General features: G+C 38.3%; 3 protein-coding genes across 3 annotated transcripts; 1 reads left to right on the top strand and 2 right to left on the bottom strand.

Moving 5' to 3' along the window:
* Positions 1–560: 560 nt before the first annotated feature.
* Positions 561–3901, bottom strand: LOC107089035 (cis-aconitate decarboxylase-like). Its single transcript, XM_015381554.1, has 6 exons — positions 3851–3901; positions 3376–3430; positions 3068–3255; positions 2787–2879; positions 2254–2459; positions 561–1783 (listed from the first exon to the last, which is right to left on the bottom strand). The coding sequence occupies exons 1-6, from the start codon at positions 3866–3868 to the stop codon at positions 859–861; spliced, it is 1485 nt and encodes a 494-aa protein (XP_015237040.1). The 5' UTR covers positions 3869–3901; the 3' UTR covers positions 561–858.
* Positions 3902–12539: 8638 nt separating this feature from the next.
* LOC107089040 (ES1 protein homolog, mitochondrial-like) lies at positions 12540–13514 on the top strand. Its single transcript, XM_015381559.1, has 4 exons — positions 12540–12652; positions 12740–12911; positions 13001–13202; positions 13285–13514. Exons 1-4 carry the CDS (start codon positions 12545–12547, stop codon positions 13475–13477), a joined length of 675 nt encoding a protein of 224 aa, XP_015237045.1. The 5' UTR covers positions 12540–12544; the 3' UTR covers positions 13478–13514.
* Positions 13515–17130: 3616 nt separating this feature from the next.
* On the bottom strand, positions 17131–19321 carry LOC107089039 (probable alpha-ketoglutarate-dependent hypophosphite dioxygenase). Its single transcript, XM_015381558.1, has 6 exons — positions 19186–19321; positions 18110–18359; positions 17947–18038; positions 17711–17850; positions 17520–17624; positions 17131–17430 (listed from the first exon to the last, which is right to left on the bottom strand). Exons 1-6 carry the CDS (start codon positions 19313–19315, stop codon positions 17344–17346), a joined length of 804 nt encoding a protein of 267 aa, XP_015237044.1. The 5' UTR covers positions 19316–19321; the 3' UTR covers positions 17131–17343.
* Between the last annotated feature and the right edge of the window lie 779 nt (positions 19322–20100).

The following is a 20100-nucleotide window of genomic DNA, read 5'->3' as shown; positions in this document are numbered from 1 at the left end:
AAAAGTTGCTGTTCTTATAGCTCATATAATCATACTACGTCTGAACCTGTTCCCTAATCCCTTAATCCCTCAGTCACTATATAGAGCAGGGACTATGTAGTTTACTTTATAGTGAACTCAGTTGACTGACCGTTTAGACAGATGATCAATACTTTTTGCTACGTTGGTCACGTAACTCACTGCACGGTGCTTGCGCCATCTTTGTTATTAGTAGCCGCTGTCGAGTTGCGACAGTCGCTGTGACAGCAAATCCCTTTATGCTTTAAGGAGAGCTCTCTGCGCAAAGCATTCTGGGATATATCTGTCTCTTCTGAGGCCTTTCTTTTCTTCTCATACACTTTGTTGTCAAACTGATCACATGGCACAACAGAAAGATAGGTGAATGTTTGCTCTATAAGATGACAATCAGTTTTTACAGGAAATGATGTAGCTGAGGAGAGTTTAGAAAAGGAGAAAGTTTATTAGGCTGAAAATACAAATATGCTACATTTTATAGTGTTTAAGTGATTTATTCATACAGATATTTCAATAAACAACTATTTTATCAAAACAAAATAAACATATATTAAATAGATACACTGTATAACGCACCCACTTTTGACCCAGTCCACTTTTTTCATCACAGTTAGTTTTAGTCACATTTTACTGATTTCATTGAGACAAATTTTTTTCAGTGATAATAAAATACAGCCTGAGATTGAAGCAAGTTATTTTAATATGTTTCCTATCTCATATTAGAACATTTTTTAATAGAATACAATATTGTAAATAATAGTAGAAAGTTATGCTTTATGTGTATTTTTTCTTTGGTTCTAAATAGCTGGGTTCTGCAATTTTGTAGTGTATGTTTGCAAGTCTTTAATGCAGCTGTGAAAGAAGGTCGTTGCAGTCTTCAAATTTTTCCAGCTTCTCCACCACCTCAATCAGTCGTTCGATCTTCTCTGATGGAAGCACCAGCTCTGCGTTGCTCCTGAACTTCTTCCTCAGGCTCTCACTGGTCAGCGGGTTTCGCCAGTGACCATAGAAGGTATCACAGCGTCCCTTCAGAATGTCTCCTCCTACAAGTGTCACCTGAACCTCTCCGTACATCTGGTTGAAGTTAGCAGGGTTGTCATGGGGATGCTCCAGCCGAACGCGGTCCAGCAGAGCGTGCAGCTCAGGGCGGCTCATGGCCCATGGGGTGAAGGATTGCACGGTCACCTCACCATCCAGGAGAGCAGAGCAGGCATTAAACTGGAAGGAGTGGCGGGCCTCATGCTCTGACTCAGGAAAAGGCCTGTTGATGTATTTAGACCGAGGGACTCTAAGCAAGATGTCCTGGACTTGATCTGACCAGAACTTTCCAGGACCAACTCCAACAAGAAGCTTATGGACAGAAGCTGCAGCATCTGCCACCCAGTGCATCCCTAGATGAGCAGGAAAGCGCTTGAAGCCCATGTCCTGCTCCTCTAACAGGAATGCATGGCCATCATTGGGGGTATCTAAAGATTGTGGCACATAATCTTCATAAAAAGCATTAAAGCCCGCCACGCCTGCAACAGCATCCAGGACCAGAGGACTGGCCTCTAGGCCTCTAGAGGCCAAGAGGGCAGCTTCAAGTCCAAGACGTGAGGCGTTACCAATGTGAAGGGGTTTAGACTGAGTGGCAGCATTGGCCATCGGGGCTCCAGCCAGAGAAGCAGCTATAGCCAAAGCATGACTGCACTGAGAGGGATCCAGAGACAAGAGGCGAGCACAGGCTGCTGCACTTCCCATAGGACCAACAACAGTGGGAGGATGAAACCTGATAAGGGCCACAAAGAATTATTAAAGTGAAGAACAATTCATGCTGGTTGAAGAAACACGTATCTATGTAGTACAAGCAAGATTTCAACAGAATAAACAGATCTCCAGCTAATTTGGTAGGTTTTTTTTTTCATTGGACTGTTTATTTCTGAATAAAACAAGCAGAGGGTGTCAGCCCACTTGAGTTTAAAGAACATACTCCTTTTTCCTACACTTAGTTTATTGTGCTAATCCAACAGAGTATCTGCTGTCCCTGAGATTAACATCTTTACCCTACATTCAGAGCTCCCTGACAACACCTAAATACTGCATGTTTCACATCCAGGGATATTTAGACACTGCACTGCTTAGATCAGCACAGAACCTCTATAAACGTATGTGGACACAAGCTGAATAAATGACACATGGAGCTTTGTGCTAAATAAGGTTGATCTTGATTTAACTTGCCTCCACCTCTGAGGAACTGACCTTTTAGGAATATTGCAGGCCTCGTTGGAGAACCTCATCAGGCGGCCCTGGATCTCAATGCCAACATTAAATGCCAGTAAGAAGTCCAGGCCGCTGGGTTTCCTGCTGGCTGGCATCATGTCACTGAGAGCTAACACAGCAGGAAGGACGGCTCCTGATGGATGAGTTGCTGGATGCCAGGTATCATCAAAGTCCATGGAGTGAGTCTGAGAGCGAAAACACTATTTATCAGATGCTGATACATCAGAATGAAACTATAAGCATTTTAATGATCAGTTGCAACATTTCACCTGTTGCCAGTAAAGTGCCTGTTTGTGTGTTGGTGTGGTGATTATATAAAATTACCTAAGAACAAACAAGCTTGAGGTTTGAATGATTTCTCTGGAAGAGGAAGTACTCATGGAAATGTTTTGGTCCACCTGGCTTGTTTTTATTCTTGTAACTAATCCTGTTTTTCTAGGGGCCAGACTCAGGGACAGAGTAAATCTGTTCCTGTACCTGAGACCAAACCTTTTCCAGTTATTCACACTCACCGCCACTCCATTGACAAAAGCAGCCAGTGTTGGGGAAAGCCTGACGCCGCTGCGGCCGTACACAGAGCTGATGTAGTCAGCTGCATACATGTGCTGAAGGTCATTGGACACAGAGGAAAAAGCGGATTAAATGATCTGTTCATTGACTCAAAGTGTTTTAATAACCAGAGATATTTTTCCTCCTTTGACCATGAGTTCATGCACTTACTCTCCCATGACACTGCACTTTTGATTACATAAGATCACTGATTTTGAGGATAATAGTAATGTTTTTGATTTACCTGGCAGTGCTGCAGGGCCAGTTCAAACACATCTGTTGTGCTCCCAATGAGACCGACCCCTATGCTGTCCAGCACCATCCTTTTACTGCGCTGGAGCACCACAGGAGACAAATGCTGAGGCTTCACTTCATTGATAAACCTCCCAAAACTGGCTGTAACTGTTTCCTCTTGTGGTCGGTGCTTCAGGACTGCAATAAGGTAAAGAATGAACAAGGGTTAAATTTGATAAGAGCATAACTGTGGAGCAACAAGAGCCAACTTGGGTGAAAATATGTTTCCTTTTGAGAAAAGTCGAAAAAAACTCTCACCCTGGGAAGCAGATTGATGCACTCCTCTGACAGCCTGAACTGACCGGGTGGTTTTCTAAGAACAATGAGGGCAACATTTATGTGGTTAAACCTTCAACACCTTAAAAAGAGGGTTGAATTAGACGTTTCTTGTTTGGAAAATTAGAGACCTGTTAAAGGAAGCTGACACCACTACAATTAGTTTTTTGTCTCTCAGCGTTGGCTTTACTTAGGGGGTTTAATCTGATGAATATCAATCAATATTTTTTTTAGCTCAGAGAGGTGTTGTATGTGCTGCAATAGGAATGATTTACCAAAGGAAACTTGGTTATTTAGAAGAAATCCTTGTCAAACATTTATTTGTAATAAAAAGAAAATAATGTGAAGAGAAAATAATTTCTCTTAAGTTAAGGTTACATGGACTTGCTATAGATCTATGACCCTATTCATGGGTAAACCCTCTATTTCACAAATGTAGAAACAGCTTCATTCCTACCTGTAGCACTGACAGCATGACCCCAACTTCTTTCTTTCTTCTCTTCCCTTTTTCTTTCAGCAGCTTTTCTCTACAGGGTGATGATGTTTCTCTGGTTGCCAACCTGCCTGCCTTATATAGAGACACAAAGACCAAAAAAACTGGACAGGGCAGGGCATGTGTATCAATGACAACTTTCCATGAAATCAAGCCGAAGAATTTCCATGATCATCATTGTCCACTATTGTGATGCGAGGCATCATCATCATCCTCGAGGGGGAGGAGGAAAAGGTTCAGGATATCTGCAGAGTGTAGTTAGTGATGTCACCTCATGCTAATTGCGTTTTAGAGTGGGGAAATTTTTAAGAACTCCTCCCTCCTGACAAGCCCTTATTTACAACAGACTTTCATTCTTTCTTCAGCACAAATAAAAAACGTTGACTCTGTGACGTATGTCAGAGGTGAAATTCACCTTTCCTTTTTTACTTAAATGAAGTAAGGTTTTTTGAGCGCATGTATCCTTAATTACTCACACTATATGTATTCAACTATCGGCTTATTTAAGCTTTAAATTATTTTCATTCAATAACAGAGTTTGTCTATGTTATGGGATTAGAGTCCTCTCTGAAAAGATAATAAAGCAATATAAAAAGTATTAATTAAAAGTGGTATCTGTTTTCATTTTGACTTGAATAAAATATGCCCTGTTTAAAAAAAAAAAAAGTGTATCTTGCCTTAGTCTTTGTGGTTAGAGGGCGTTCTGAGCATCCCCCTATTCTGTCTCTCCATCCACAGATTCTCTGTCCGATTAAGACAAGCAGCTTGCTTAGCCACTTGAAAATGTTTATATTAATTTCAGTCAGAAGTAATTTATTGGAAAAATTTCAAATTTCTTTTTTTTTGGCTTGAATCTGCTGGGCATGCGAATAACCAGAGCTTAACAGTGTCCTTTGCATCCTATAAACATACCTTAGTCATGTTTGATTAGTGATACTCGATGAAAATACATATTTTATTTTAAAATGTATAGCTGATTAAACTCTGATACTCCTTCTACCAAAAGATAATTAAAGTCTTACCAGTTTTAGCATTTTTTTCTTGGCTCTAAGTTGCTGTTTTTCAGAGATTAGAGCAGGAGATATGAATACAGGCTAGTTTCTGTGTGGGGGTTATAAGAAGTGGCAAGCCATTTTAACATTTATTAAAAGCACTCTCCTCTCTGTTGTTCCATTTGTAGATCACTAAAATAGGGTTCTTCCTGGTCAAAATCACATTCCTAGACTCAACTGTAATAATAAAGGACCTGAATTACATTTTTGCTGCAGAAATTCATTTAAGAAAGTAAAAAAACAAAAAAAAAACAAACAAAATTGTACAAGTAAGGTAAAGTAAATGAGGTTTTATATATCTCTAAATGTTTACACATATTAAGTGGACGTTTCGACATTAATCAGCTCCACTAAAATTGTATTTATGATATCTGAAATACATTTCTTTATAGTCAAAATAATACAAATGATGACCACTAACAATAGGAATATGGAAATCTATAAATCAGTTCTTTACATCCAGAATGTTTATTCAAGATCTGAAGAATTTCATTTTGTTTGAAATGGTCAGTTTGACAAGGGGATTTATTTTCAGATATCAGGAATACATATTCATTCAAATCAAAATATCGAAATTGCTTGCCAAAGTCTGCTGTAAGCTCTATAATATCACAAGTTTATTTTTTGAATGATAGTGGATCAATGTATTTATTTAGTTGAAATCTTCTGGCAGCAGGTGAGGATGAAATCAAAAGATTTTTTTCTAATATACGGAACCTGGTCTACATCTGATGGGTTTCTTTAGTTTGATTCTGTCACTTTAACACTGTAAATACTAAGTGGCTGTTGCAGTCGTGTGAATGTTAACATCCCGGTATAGGTTGCAAGTGACAGGTTGTGGTTTGTTCAGGTCAGTCATCTCCTCCATCTATGTGCTTGTTTGGGCAACATGGACATGGTTTAAATTTGCAGGTATGCCTTTGCAAATATATGAATAGCTTAACATATGTTTACCCAGGAATTGCCTCTCAAGTTTTTTCTTTTCTACAGATAACCAGCTTCAGTTCTCCACTGAGGCAGATTATGGTTTTACAGCAGGAGCCATCGCCTTTCTGGTTATTAATGCTTTCCTGATATTGATTGGTAAGTTTTATCAAGTCATTTGCATTTGCAACAAGATTGTTGCCAATGGGACCTTCTATTTTGAAAGTAAATACTCCAATGACTTTTTGATTCTGTTGGAGTTTATTTTCATTACACATGAATTATTCAGTATATCCATTGCATTACCTCTGGTTTTAGGAAAAAAAAAAACAGAATTATTTCAGGAGATATCCTGTACAATGGCCTGCTTTCAACTTACCAGCAGCCTGTTAAGAATAGCTGGGTTTCTGGATACCAGAGGAGTGTGCAGTATTCCCACAGGCACTGTGTATGCTCTGGCTGCCTCCTGCAAGAATCCCCAGTAATAATTCACTGAGCATCAAATGTCTAATGGGATCTTTTCTCCAGGATCGACCAGCAGAGAAGCCTATATGCTTTTGCATTTCCAGTTTAGAGCAGCTGGTGGCAGCCAAGCCTCCTTTCAGTCCTCTGCTGTGGGAGTTCATGAAGAATGTTTATCCAGGAGGCATCAGCTGCATCGTCAGCAAAGGAGACTGGCTTTTTAAACTAGGTAGAAAAGTTACATCATTTTGTTTGTGCTTATGAGATAAAATCAGCCTGGTTAATTCAATGAAATCAATTATCTTCAACTCAAATATTAACTTTCCTTCTGCGGGAGTGGGAACAGCTTATGAACATGTTGGTACCAGGGACAGCATCATGATCTGTGTCCCTGACCATACGGTGACCTGCCACTTATGTGACATGACTGGACCACTTGCTATCACATCAGCCAATCCCAGTGGAGAACCAGACAGCACCCACCACAGTATAACGTGTGAGAAATTAAAATGGGTATATCCTTCATTGTTTTACTTTTATGATATGAAGATTTTTTTTAAACTAAATAGCAGATGAATAATAGAAATATCAAGAGCATTCTTGGTCATGGTAGAGCATTATTTGCAGCATTGTCTTTTGCCACCTGATCTTAATGCTGTATTTTTTTCCTCACAAAGAGCTTGTTAAAGATACTCCCTCCTGATAATTTATTGCTGTTTGGATTTACTTACGCTTGCATAAAACTCAAGGATTAAAAACATTTCAGTAAGTGTGTTTATAAAATTTTCCTTTGTCATTTCACTTTATTAGACATAACTTAATTTCTGGATTATTACCAACATCTGGTGAACATGTCATGTCAATAGCAACTGTAGAAATATATTTACTGAGAAACATGGTGGCGTGTTCAATACTTGCTCACCTGCTTTCCTTTAAATTCAGAATTGTGCACAACTTGTGTTGATCATAATAATTCTTTAAAAAAATGAAAGTTCTTCAATGTAACAGGATAGAAATATCAAAATGGTCAAAGCATCTCACACTATTGAGATTTTAACAAACCTAATGTTAAATCTAATCATTTCGCAAATGTGGCAAATTTTTTAACGCTTATTTTGTTGGATCTGTCTGGATACTAAGACTTTTTCTCAATTGAGTCTTTGATTAAACTGAAGAATTTTTGAACTATTACTGTCATATTTACACAGATTTCAGGTACATGTACTTTTCTTCTATATGTACTCTTTCAGATTTCCAGCACAGTCAGCACAATTCAGACAGCCAAACTGATCTGTTCTCTGACTGCATGTTTAAATTTGTAAATAATATAACATTAATCAATCAGCTGAGAGGATAAAATATCCCAATTTTTTTTTATTTTTTTTTAAGTTAAAACATTTAACATCACTTGATATGTAGGTTTTTCCTTTGTATCTGTTTGCATTAACTTCAAAAGATTTTCAAAAAATATTTGGATGTACTCATATAAAATTCTTAGACCTTTTAATTTTCTGTTAGGAAAAAAATATGTTTTCAACTTATCATGCTGATTTTCACGTACAAAATGTGAAGGAAATTTGGTTCATATGATTACACATGAATTCCCAGTGGTAATTAGGTATATACGTGCATTACACAATAAATAGTGAGACATTTTTCACCAAAATGTTCCTTTAAATGACTAGAATATATTTTCAAACGAATCTGTAACCTGAGTAAACACTAAAAGAGGAACATGCTAACATTCATGTTAGTCCACAACCCACATCGGAAAAAAAGTGACAAAGTGATTAAGTCACTTTTTACTCAACCACAGACCATTGTATTAATTGAGATTTTCATTTTTAGAGCACGTCCTTTGACAAAAAGTGCTTTGGTAAATCATTGACCAGAAAATGTCACAAGTGATATTCATGAAAAATGTATTTGCTCTTTAGGTTTAAACAGGTGGAAAAGTCAAATATTACAGATCACTTTTTCCATGTTGAATAAAATTCTAACTGGCCTCCTGAAATGATAAAAGATAAAAGAAATCACATCAGTTGAAAAAAGAGAAACACAGGGAAAACACATTGCTTGTAATTTTTGGATTGGTTTACAAAGCACAACTCATTTTTCGATTTACTTTTCCCGGTTTTTCACATAGCCCTGGGTCAGACAAGGAAACTTTCTAACACACAAACAGCAACAATGAACATAGAGGTGATTCCCAATTTCCTCCCTGGTAATAAGTAACTTATACATCGTGTGGGAATGTGTCACGAAACTTAAACTTTAACACTTTTTGAGGTCAAAGTCTAAGTAATCAAGAAACAAATTGAATACGGTGTTGCCTGAGCACATTTCTTACAAAAACCAATAGTACTTTAAACCAATCATAAAACTGTACTGCCAGTGAAAAACAGCTGCATTTACATTTTTTAATATTTTTTCACTGTGTTGGGTATTCCAGTTTATTTCTACTCTCCAAAAATTGTTTTGCCTTGATACTCCTACTTATTATATTCCACATATCCAGAACTCGATTTCAGTTGAGTAGCCTCTCCCCAGACATCTCTTCTAGCTTCTCAGGGGGAGTCCAAGGTGTTTCAAAACCGGCCTAAATATATACATAGAAATCCTGTAAATGAAGGTCATTAACAGACTGATGACAGGGAAAAGCCCGGCCAACATGCAGCTGGAACTGGTCCTGCTTAATTCTGGCCATATGCCCCCCAGTAAAGGGACCCAAATTCCTTAATGCTGGAGGACCACCCAGAGACGACAAACATGGACATGGTCAAAGGACTTCCCCAGATCCACAGAGGACATTTGGACTGGCTGGGCACACTCCTATGAACCCTCGATCACCCTGAAGAGGTTGTAGAGTTGGTCCAGCATTCCATGACGGAGATGAAAACAATTATTTCTTAAAAGAACGATGGAGTTCCCAGGAGAGGGCCCAGTACCAACAACAAGCCCACTAATGGACGCGGTTAGAATCTTTTCACCCGGCATTTCAGTTAGATTAAATCCATGATTTAGTCATGTAATGAAATTTGTTGCCCCTTAAAGAAAAAAAATAAAAAAATTGACTTAAAGAAACTGGTGGTATAGTAAGTTTTTATTTTTTTGGTGATATATTTCACTCAGTGAACTGGAAAACCGTTTTGTTTTTTTAATTGTTTAGTCTGTATAACTTGCTGATGAGTAATTCTATGGATCAGTAGAGGATTTTGTGACATAAAATTTAACTTGAAGACATTACTGCTCTTTTTTCAGGTCAATATTCTGATTAGCATTGTTGCATAAGTTTGATCATAATTCCTTGGGGACTTTAAGTAATCCTCTCTTAGCTCTGTGAATTGTCCATGTTTGACAGGGAAAGAATATGACTACTGTGAGGTCAATGGCAGAAGCTTGTGTTCTGTCCCCAGTCTTCTCTATACTGTAGTAATTTGATTGGATTTTGCTGTTGGATATTCCCTTGCAGTGTCCTACGTGGTTTTACAGTAGATGATATTGGGGTTAATGTGCCAGAATGTGTATAACACCTAAAAACTTCTGGATGTTATTAGTTTATCAAGATTTTGACTATACTTTTATATATGTCTTTAGAGTGGCGGAGTCAGTCTGATAGACCCGTCTGGCTGCTAGTCTAGTTAAGCCAACCTACAGCGAGGGAATCCAAAGAGAGAGCCGTCAAACCCAACCAGGGGCTGTGGGATTTCCTGCTTTGCTGTATTCTTCTGCAGTGACTGAAAGTGAACATAAAAACTTGATTGGGTATGTGGTAAAAACTGCAAGTAATACATTAATATTCGGAAAGGAAGAAATCACAGGGAGTGAAAAAAAAACTAAACAAAACAAAAACAGGATCAAATTGTAAAGGTAATCATTGGAAAATAATTTTTAAATAAAGGCAATTAGACATCAACTCTGAAAAAGACATATGTAGGTTGCTATTCCTTTTTAAAAGGAAAGTAACATACTTTAAGCATAAAATGATTTTTACAGCATAAACATGGAGATCAACTATCCTGATGTTAATCGGAAGACTTACTTCCTAAAATGCACAGGATGCTGACACACATACATTCAGTTAGACTAAGCGATTGTATCATACTGCTGTGAATCACATAGACACACAGAAGGCGTACAAAAGACAGAGTCACACTCTATTAGGAACTAATACAGCCCACAGAAAACAGTGGAAAGACTTCTCTAGTTTCAATTCATTTAGTTTTCCTGAGAATGCCTTGGAGAACGTATTTTTGCCATATCAGGAAAAATTATTAATATTCATTTTTATTACATTTTCTTTACATTTCACTTTAAAATACAGAAAAAAATCTATAATCCCTCAAATCGCAGTTTACGTGATTTTGTGGTGACGAAATTTAATCCCTTAGTCATTTCCTGTGTTGTGAAACTGAATCGATCAGATTAAACATCTCATCATCTAAACGTAAAGAAGAATGATTTTGCCTTTTCATTTCCCAAATTAACCATTTTGCCAATTCTAGAGAGTTAAATGTCTTGTTTGTCATCTTTTTAGACCACATTAATGTGGGAGGAGACTGAGTGGACACTTGGGACTATAAAGCCCCTCTATTCAAAGATCAGCTATCAAATCTACGCTGATTAACTTTTCTGCATGCTGTGTTCAACAGCAATACTACAGAACTAAATAAGGTATGTAGTGTCTGCTCTTGATTGCTTTACCTTTTGATCTCAATTGACTTTTAATCTGTGACAGTGACTTAACATAAATAACCAATTACCTGATAACTAAACAACTATTATTTGTGTTTAAATTAATTTTCTTTTGTTCAAGTTTAAAAAGAGCATTATAGTGATGAGGCTTTTATCAACAATGCATTAATTTTAGAAAAGAGAAGTTTGTCATTAAACGAACGGTATTAAACCTAATTTAACACATTATGATTTAACATGTTGAAACTGTGATCAACCCTTGAATTGTTTTTATTAATAAGACATGATTTTTAGTCTCCCTAAAAACAAAACTATTCCTGGAAAAGTATTCCTGGAAAAATTGCAGAAAAGCTTTTGATAAACTAGAAAACGCTTTGAGCCCTGCGCATCAGTAGTCATCCGGAACCTTTGGAGCAGATTGTCAAATATGGCAATAGTTAAAATATACACATAAATATTTCTGAGGTTTATTCACACTGGACACAATTTGGTCTTGTTCCTGCTAAAATGTATCACCAGATCTTTTATTACTACTCATGTCATCTCACAAATCAGGCTTCTTAAATATCTGTAGTCTCTCTTCCTTTCTCCATACAACAATTTATTTATAAGATGTGACTCTCTAAACCTTGATTCTGAGGCTATTCTCAAGTTTTTGGAGCCAAACTTTAAGTCTAAAATGTCTTGTTGAGTCCTCATTGGTGAATATGTCAACTTAAGTCGGGCATACCGGTACGTTGTATGATTTGTTTTGCACTTTTCGGGCGGATTCTCCAGTTGTGGGAGAATTTTTTCGATCAGGCCGAGTTTCAGCCTAATTGTGAGTCCTGCATTGTGTAGTATACAGGTGGTAATAAGGGACGATTAGCCTCTAATGACCACCTCCTGATCAGTAATCATAAGGTTGGGAGAAAATCAAACATTTTTTAAATTCATTCTGCCATCGTAAGGTGTTCGTAGGCAAATCCTGCTGTTGAAGCAGAGTTACGAGCGTCTAGAAGGCAATTTACCAGAACCTTGAGCACTGTGCGTTTGCAAACAAGGGAGTTATCCTTTTTCCAGATTGACGAGTACAACCAGTGCCATCTCTCGGCGCTGAGTCCGACATGTGGCTTTTGGACCTGCAGTGTGAGCAGGTAGATCGCATCAGAGCATCGGACTGTACAGTGTAAGAACATGCATTGTGAGCTGTGAACTTCTAAACCCTGCGATTTCATAGGACAGTTTGAGCTGCAGCTTAGAAGAAAGATTGAAAACATCGTACACTGTGTACCTGGCCTTTATCTACAGCACAAGGGAAAAATTATCACATTATTGGTCTCCTAGAAGCATATTTGATTTAAAAGTTTGACATTAACATACTGTAATTTGTAGAATAAATATAAGTAAATATTATTTGCACAAAAATTCCAAATATATATAAAAAAATATAAATATAAATAGTCTTGCTGCAGCCAGATTTATGACCTCTCAGATGTTAACTGGTCTTCTGACTGGGTGACCATGTCTCTGTTTTTCAGTAATTATGGTGAAGCGTGTTGCAGTTATTCTGGCAGGTTGTGGAGTTTACGATGGTACAGAAATCCACGAGGCTTCAGCTGTACTCGTCCATCTGAGTCGTGCTGGAGCTAAAGTAAGGACCAAAAAATACAAATAAAAAAGAGTATTTACCTGTGAAAAAGTTTTTTTTTTTAAGATTTACCATTGTGGTTGATTTTAGGCCCAAATGTTTGCTCCAGATGAGGACCAAATGCATGTTGTGAATCATTGTGAGGGAAAGCCGACAGAGGAGAAGAGAAACATTCTGCAGGAAAGCGCCCGTATCGCCAGGGGCGATGTGATGGATCTGGCCAAGCTGGATGTCTCAGAGTTTGATGCTGCCATCATTCCAGGTGAGATGACCTTCTAAGGACCCAGATAGAGCTCTGAGAAAAATGCCCTCTAATTAAATTTTCTCAACAATACTTTGTTTTTCCATCAGGGGGGTTTGGTGTAGCTAAGAATCTTTGTGATTGGGCTGTGAAGAACAAGAACTTCACCATCCAGCCTCTCCTGAAGAAACTAATCGAGGATTTTCATAAAGCTGGAAAGCCTCTGGGCATGTGCTGCATTTCTCCTGTCCTGGCTGCAAAGCTGCTGCCTGGCTGTGAGCTCACTGTGGGGCAGGACAAAGAGTGTGAAAAGTATGTAACAATGCTTCTTCAAAAAAAGAACATATTAACTTAAGAGATTCGTTGTGACCCTTCACTGTGTTTTTATCTTCAGGTGGCCGTATGCTCAGACAGCTGGAGCTATGAAGGACCTGGGCTGCAAACATGTGAACAAAGAGGTGGATGAAGCTCATGTTGATGTCAAAAACAAGCTGGTCACCACCTGTGCCTTCATGTGCAACGCTCCCTTTCACAAGATCTTTGATGGAATCGGCGTTATGGTTCAAGAAACGCTAAAAATTGCCTGAAAAGTTTGATACCCTGTAAACAGTTAATTTCACTTTGATAAATCATTAGAGATACTTTGAAATTCTTCAGAGATTGTAATTAAACAAATGTATCAAAGTATTGGTGATATTTTCAATAAAAGTTTTTCTGGAGATTACCGCTTAGCTGATCTTTTTTACACACAAATACACAAAAATAAAAGGCATTTAGTACGTTTAAAGCATTCTGAAACAATGGCCTCTACTTGCCCTACATTGTATGGATGAAAGTGATCATTCAAATAAGTTGACATTTCTCTGTATATAAAAATGGTAAAAAGGCTTAATGACCTAACTTTGTTTATTAATGTCTTAGAGTGACTGCAAAGTTTTAGAGTTGTATTGAAATTTTAACCAGTGTTTCTAAAAAAAGGTCCTACTTGCTCAATAGGGTACACAGAAAAAAAGCTTAAGCTTAAAGAAGTTGTCATTGATTTTAAAATTTTCCATCTAAAGCAGTCTAAATATCTGCCTGTTTTAGTTTAGCCTTAATATTTCGCATATGGAAAAAAATGCCATTCACTGTGTTTTTTTTCTTTTATAAAATCATTGTCCAAGGTCGACCAAACAAAAGCACTTAATCCTATCAGTAGCTTTGGCTCTGAGGGGGATTCTGGGCAAGGCTCATGGACTCAATCTCATACATGAACACACAACAACAATATCCTCCAGAGTTACAGAAACATGTGCCCTTAAACTCACTACGTTCACTGGCTTCCATGTGCTCTCATATGCTCTATACAGCGTTTTTTATGGCAACTTTAAATTGTGTCTTTTCAAAGGCATGGGGTGAGATTTATTTTTTAATACTCATCTTCCCCCCATCTGTGCAATTATCTATCTTCTAATCCAAGGACAGCGCCTCCAATAACTGCATTATCAGGCACCATCCCCCCTTGTATGTTATTGTACCATGTCTCTTAGATGGGTGTTCTAAGACGTTCTTTGTTGTGCTTTGTACAATGACAATAAAGGCAATTCAATTCAATAACGATAACTGTAAAAAGATGGTCACAGGAAGCTGAAGAAACCCTGCAATACTGTTTTTAGTCTACAGAGAGGAATGCGCTGTGTCAGCCGCATGGGGAGGACATCAATGCAACGACAGTGTGACTGACTATATAAACCTCTGTGTGGATTGCACCGTCCTTACCAGAACAGTGAAATGCTTCCCCAATAATAAACCATGGATCAACAGTGATCTAAAGAAAAGAAACAAAGATCTTTCAGGAAGTGATACACATAATTATTAAGCAGTATAAAGAAACAATTTAAGGTCAACATAAAAAAAAGCAAGGAGGCATATATGAAGAAGCTGCAAAGCAAGCTTCACTAGAACAATATCAGAGATGTCTGATGAAGGATAAAAACGATCACAGGCTTTAAGCAGGAGGAATATCATACTAATGATCTGGACAGAGCTAATGAACTAAACACATTCCTCAATAGGTTCAGTTCAGTAAAAACCTAAGTATCCTTCTCTCATGCACACAGTCTCATTCATGTACACAGTAACATAGACATCTTTCCCTCTTTTGACCCAAAGCTTCTCTCTCAGACCGACATTTTTTTATTTTCCCCTTCTACCATGGACCTTTCTGTTTCTATGTGTTTGTTCTCAGCTAAATCAGAACTCTCGACATTCCTTTTTACTCTGTTAGCCTCTGACTTCCAGTAAAAGACAGAGTTATGTCATCTGCAGAAATGCTCAGATGACTCTGCAGCCATTGGGTGAATCAGGTTTCAGAAAAAACGGGAACAAGCTCAGCCCCATTAACATCATGGGGGTATAAGAAGAAAGAAAATAATCAACTTTATTGTCATTACGTTGTCAAGCACAAAGCAACAAAATTCACTCTCTGTATTCAACCCATCCCTTTGGGGAGCAGCAGGCTGCCATTGTGTGGTGCCCGAGAAGCAATGTGGGGGTTAATGGTCTTGCTCACAGACCCAGAGTTCAGGCTGTGGGTATCGAAACTTGCAACCCTCTCAGAGCAAAAGTGCATTGCTCTAACCAATAGGCCAACACTCCTCCCTAAATACTTTGGTGTTCACTTGGGCAGCCAACCATAGTATCTTAAAGAGACACTACACAATTACGGCTGTTACAATTTTCTGGTGCCAAGTGCACCAATGGACATCTTTATGCTATAACATGGTGTACAGAATGCACAATCTCTGAATTGCACATAAATCCAGCAATGAAACACTGCTCGGGTTAACACTTGGGGTCAGTTTCTTCCAATCACATCCCTCCAGGTGTCACTGTGCCAGAGTTTCTGCACACACGTCCAAAACCCTGACCACCAGGCGGTCGCCAACGAAACCCAACCCCAGGCCTTGCTCCAGGGTTTGGTTCTGGCTCCGCCGTACTGGGCAATGTCACATGTCTTGATTTCTTTGTCTTCATGGGGGCTTTGTCTGACCCGTCACCCAGAACCTGTTTCCTAGGGAGACCCTGGAAGCCCCAGACAGTATAGCCTCTGCGATCATCTGGACACTTAAACCCTTCCACCACCTTAAGATAACTTAAGATGGTGATTCGAGGAGGGGTTAGAGTGTAACCTTTGTTGTCTTTATTCACAGTTGTAGGACTGTAATCTGAGCTTCTTCAGAAGAGAAGAGAAAGAACCTTATCTGGTAGGATGAACATCTTTAAAAGATAGAAGAAAATAATTATCCTGACCTATCACCTAAGATAACTTGGAGCCTTTAATACGGCTCTTCTACATCCTTTTTACAGCTGAGTTTTGTCAAGCTTAAAGTTGTCAGAGTTGATGTCCATCTGCAGTGGCACCCTATATGCACTGAACTTGCATTTTTGTATCATCATGCATGTTTTTTACATTTATTTTTATTTTCTTGCTCTTCTATACTGTTAAGGTGCGCTCACAGTAAATGTGAAACCCCCCACAATTTTTCCATTTTTGCCTATTTTGGCTGAGCTAAATTTTCTGGTCATCCATCCATCCATTTTCCGTCACGCTTTATCCCAGCTTGGGTTGCGAGGGGAGCTGGTGTCTATCTCCAATTGTCTAAGGGCGAGAGGTGGGGTACACCCTGGATAGGTTGCCTGTCTATCGCAGGGCATCACAGAGACAAACAGGACAAACAACCATTCACGCACACACTCACATCCTTAAGAGAAATCAATTAGCCTAACAGTCATGTTTTTGAACCATGGGAGGAAGCCGGAGTACCCGAAGAGAACCAACGCATGCACAGGGGGAACATGCACACTCCATGCAGAAACATTCCAGGCCGGAAATCAATGTCATCAAGCCTGCTTGCATATGAACACCAGCTGAAATTTTATGGTGAAAACAGGCTGCTTTTGAATACAGTTTTTTGTTCTTCTTATTAAAATGTGTTAAGTTGTGCCAAAGGGACATTCCTCTTGGGGGTGGGTGGGTGGATAGTTTTTCCAGGACAAGATGGGGCTGCTACTTAGATAGCAAAATGAATGAGGATTACTAGACATGCATGAATCAAGCAAAATACTCTCTTTGTGTATGGCTTTGTTGAAGGTATAGATAGATACAGTACAAATAAATAGAAGCCCAACAGATGACTTTGCATAATAAAGGCCAATTAAAAATGATCAAACAGACAATTCTTGTTTTGTTACGAGGACATTTATTTTAAGCTTGTGCACATCAAGTAAAGCAAAACATAAGCATTTCGTATCTAATGAAAAAACGTGTTTGTGTGTAGTGTATGAATAATTTTACACAACACAGTTCACAGCCGAAATTCATCTTAAATAAATATGATTCCGAAATAACATTAAAAACAGGATTAGATTAGTTATCTGGCCTTTTTGATTTTTTGAGGTCTACATTAATCCTTCATGAGCTTTTGTTGGAAAAGTGGTGGAACTGGTCCACCCCACAAGCCAATTCTGTTGCGTGGAATTTCCTGGGTCGATCGGGATCCTGAAAAGAAAAAGAAATTATAATAGATGACGAAAGACAAAAACCTAAAAACCACCAGATAAGATAATTAGAATGTATGATAGTCTAACCTCTGTGGGGTAGGCACAGGTGGGAATATAACGAATCACAAAGCCACAGCGCCTCCTCTGGGAGTTGTTAGCATCACTTGCATGGACAAGAAGGCCGTCATGTATCTAGCAGAAAAAGTCATTTTTGGGAGTTAGAAAAGTATTCTTAGTGTATTTTTAACCGCAAAGTTTTACTACATAAATGAACCCACCGACATCTGTCCAGCCTTCAGAGGACAAAGCACAGCTTCATCCACCTGCACCAGCTCCTCTGGGATCTCCTGGTTTACTGACAGCAGGTTTCCTGGACGGTTTGCCTGGCGATGGGGCAACATGCCAGAGCAGTGGCTTCCTATAAGGGACAGATGTCAAATACGAGGGGCCTTTCATCTGAAATCCCAGTAATTACTTAAAAAATTTAGTAAGATTACAAATTTAGCTTTAGTACCTGGGATGACCTGAAGTGCTCCATTTTCTTTTTGTGAATCATCAAGAGCAAGCCACACAGAGAGAACAGGTCCACCAGCAATACCCCAGTACCTGTAAACACCATGATCTTTATCATGCTGTACAAAATAAGCATTTCATTTCATCTTTGACATATTATTTACTTCATATCCTGGTGCCAGGCCACATATGGGAGCCCATCATCATCAGGTTTGCCTTGGTCATCTTCAGTCTCCTGGACATCACCTGGTTTTACTGTCGGGTATTTACAGATAAATCTGGAGTCCAGCAGAATGACATCAGGGCCAAGGATGGCTTGGATCACCTGCAGGATACGGGGGTGTTTGGTCAGGTTCCTCACCCAGGGGTACTGAAGATGAACATTGTGGAGGCTGTACTGAGTGTACTCTGTGCCTGTTGGATGTATACACACAGATATGATGCTTTAATAGGAAAAAAAGATTCAGCTGCAAAAAATACAGTATGTAGCAAATCAGCAAGCTAAAATATTCCTGATCATAACATTACAGTAACATGAGATTCACACCAGAAGTCTGTATCAGCCCTGGAATTCCACACATTTAAATAAATTGAAACAGATAATTTAATAAATAATTCATGTGCAATAAAGAAAAATACAATGATGCTAGAATACTAAGTCACCCTCTGACTTAAATCCAACAGAAAATTTACACGATTAACCTAAGATCATTGCACAGAAAAGTTCAGAAAAGGCCCAAAGAACCCTAAAGATAGTTTGGGCAGAGGAATGGATTACATGTTGGAAATGCAAATCTTCATGCTAAATATGTATTAAAGTCATCGTTGCCAGAAAATACTTTTCTGTTGAACTTTAAATAAATGTCACATAGCCTGTGTCCTCTCACTTTATTACACATAAACCTAATCTATGAATTATCTGGATTACAGAAGTATTTAATACAAATTACCTGTGGAATTCATGCTCATATCCTCTTACAGATGTTTTTATTGAAAATATATGCATTGATGCTCCTTTGACAAATTTGTGCCTTTGACAAATTAACTTTTCAAAAATTACAAATTGGTCAAACAAAATTTTATTTGATATCTATGCATCTTGCAGAATCTCTGACCAAGTTGATTTCAATTATTCTATATCTTTTAGCATTCTATGCACCAGATTGTCTTTAACTTCTGTCTATATTACTCAACTTCTGACAATTTTCTTGAATTTCCCATCCCTTTGCATCCTACATACCAAATTCCTCCTCCAGCTTAGCGAAAGCCTCCCTGGCCTCCCTCAGTTCTGTCTCGTTCAGCACAGGCAGCGCTGAGAGGAAGCCCTCCTGTTTGTAGCTCTCCTGTAGTTTAGCTGCAGGTGTGTTCATCTTTCTGTTTCACAACTGATGCCTCTCAGTGTCTCCTTCCAAGGTTGGTCAGAAACAGACTGAAGGTGGAATTTGAAAGTTAAGAAAGGTTTATATTCAGTGAATGTCATCCAGGATCTGCTTTCAAATTAAACTTGTTTGTTTCCCCACTTTTTAAATCAAATCCGGAACATTCCCTTAAAAATAAGCACTACTCCACCCAGTTGTGCTGAATTTGCAGAAATTACAACTCATTACGTGCTTGAAGGAAGTTCATTACTTGAAGGCATGTGGGGAAAAAAACTACATAAACAGTGTTTCAGTATTACTACAACAAATATATAGAAATGACAGCTGATTTCTAAATAAAGGGTGCAGCCTTTTTTTTGCTGAAGTATAAAATGTTATCATTCAAAGTCTAAACTAACTAAAGCATAAGGTTTCTTTCCATACCTCTTGTCTTCTTCTGCTCTCAGTGAGTCTGGATGCTGCTTAACTCTTTTCTCTCAGCATTTATATCCTCTACAGCATCATGGGAAACTCCTATCACTGTGACAACATCAACAAATGTATTCTTATTATCTACATCCTCATATTTCAGAGAAACATACAATCTCTGTGGCACACCCGGTTTGGTCACCCTTACATCATTCAGGTGTATAGAAGCTATTCAGAAAAATTTCGAAAACATTTTGTCTTTTGGGTGTCATGGGTTATGTTAATTTGGTGTCAATTGTTTTACATCATTTGCAGGAAACAAATACTGTGATTCATAAACATATAGTTTCTGTTGAAATCTAAAAAAA

Source organism: Cyprinodon variegatus, unplaced genomic scaffold, assembly GCF_000732505.1.
Source record: "Cyprinodon variegatus isolate N-32 unplaced genomic scaffold, C_variegatus-1.0 Scaffold236, whole genome shotgun sequence".
In the NCBI taxonomy this organism is placed as follows: domain Eukaryota; kingdom Metazoa; phylum Chordata; class Actinopteri; order Cyprinodontiformes; family Cyprinodontidae; genus Cyprinodon; species Cyprinodon variegatus.
Note: the sequence above shows the minus strand (reverse complement) of the source record. Positions and strands in the feature narration are given on the sequence as shown.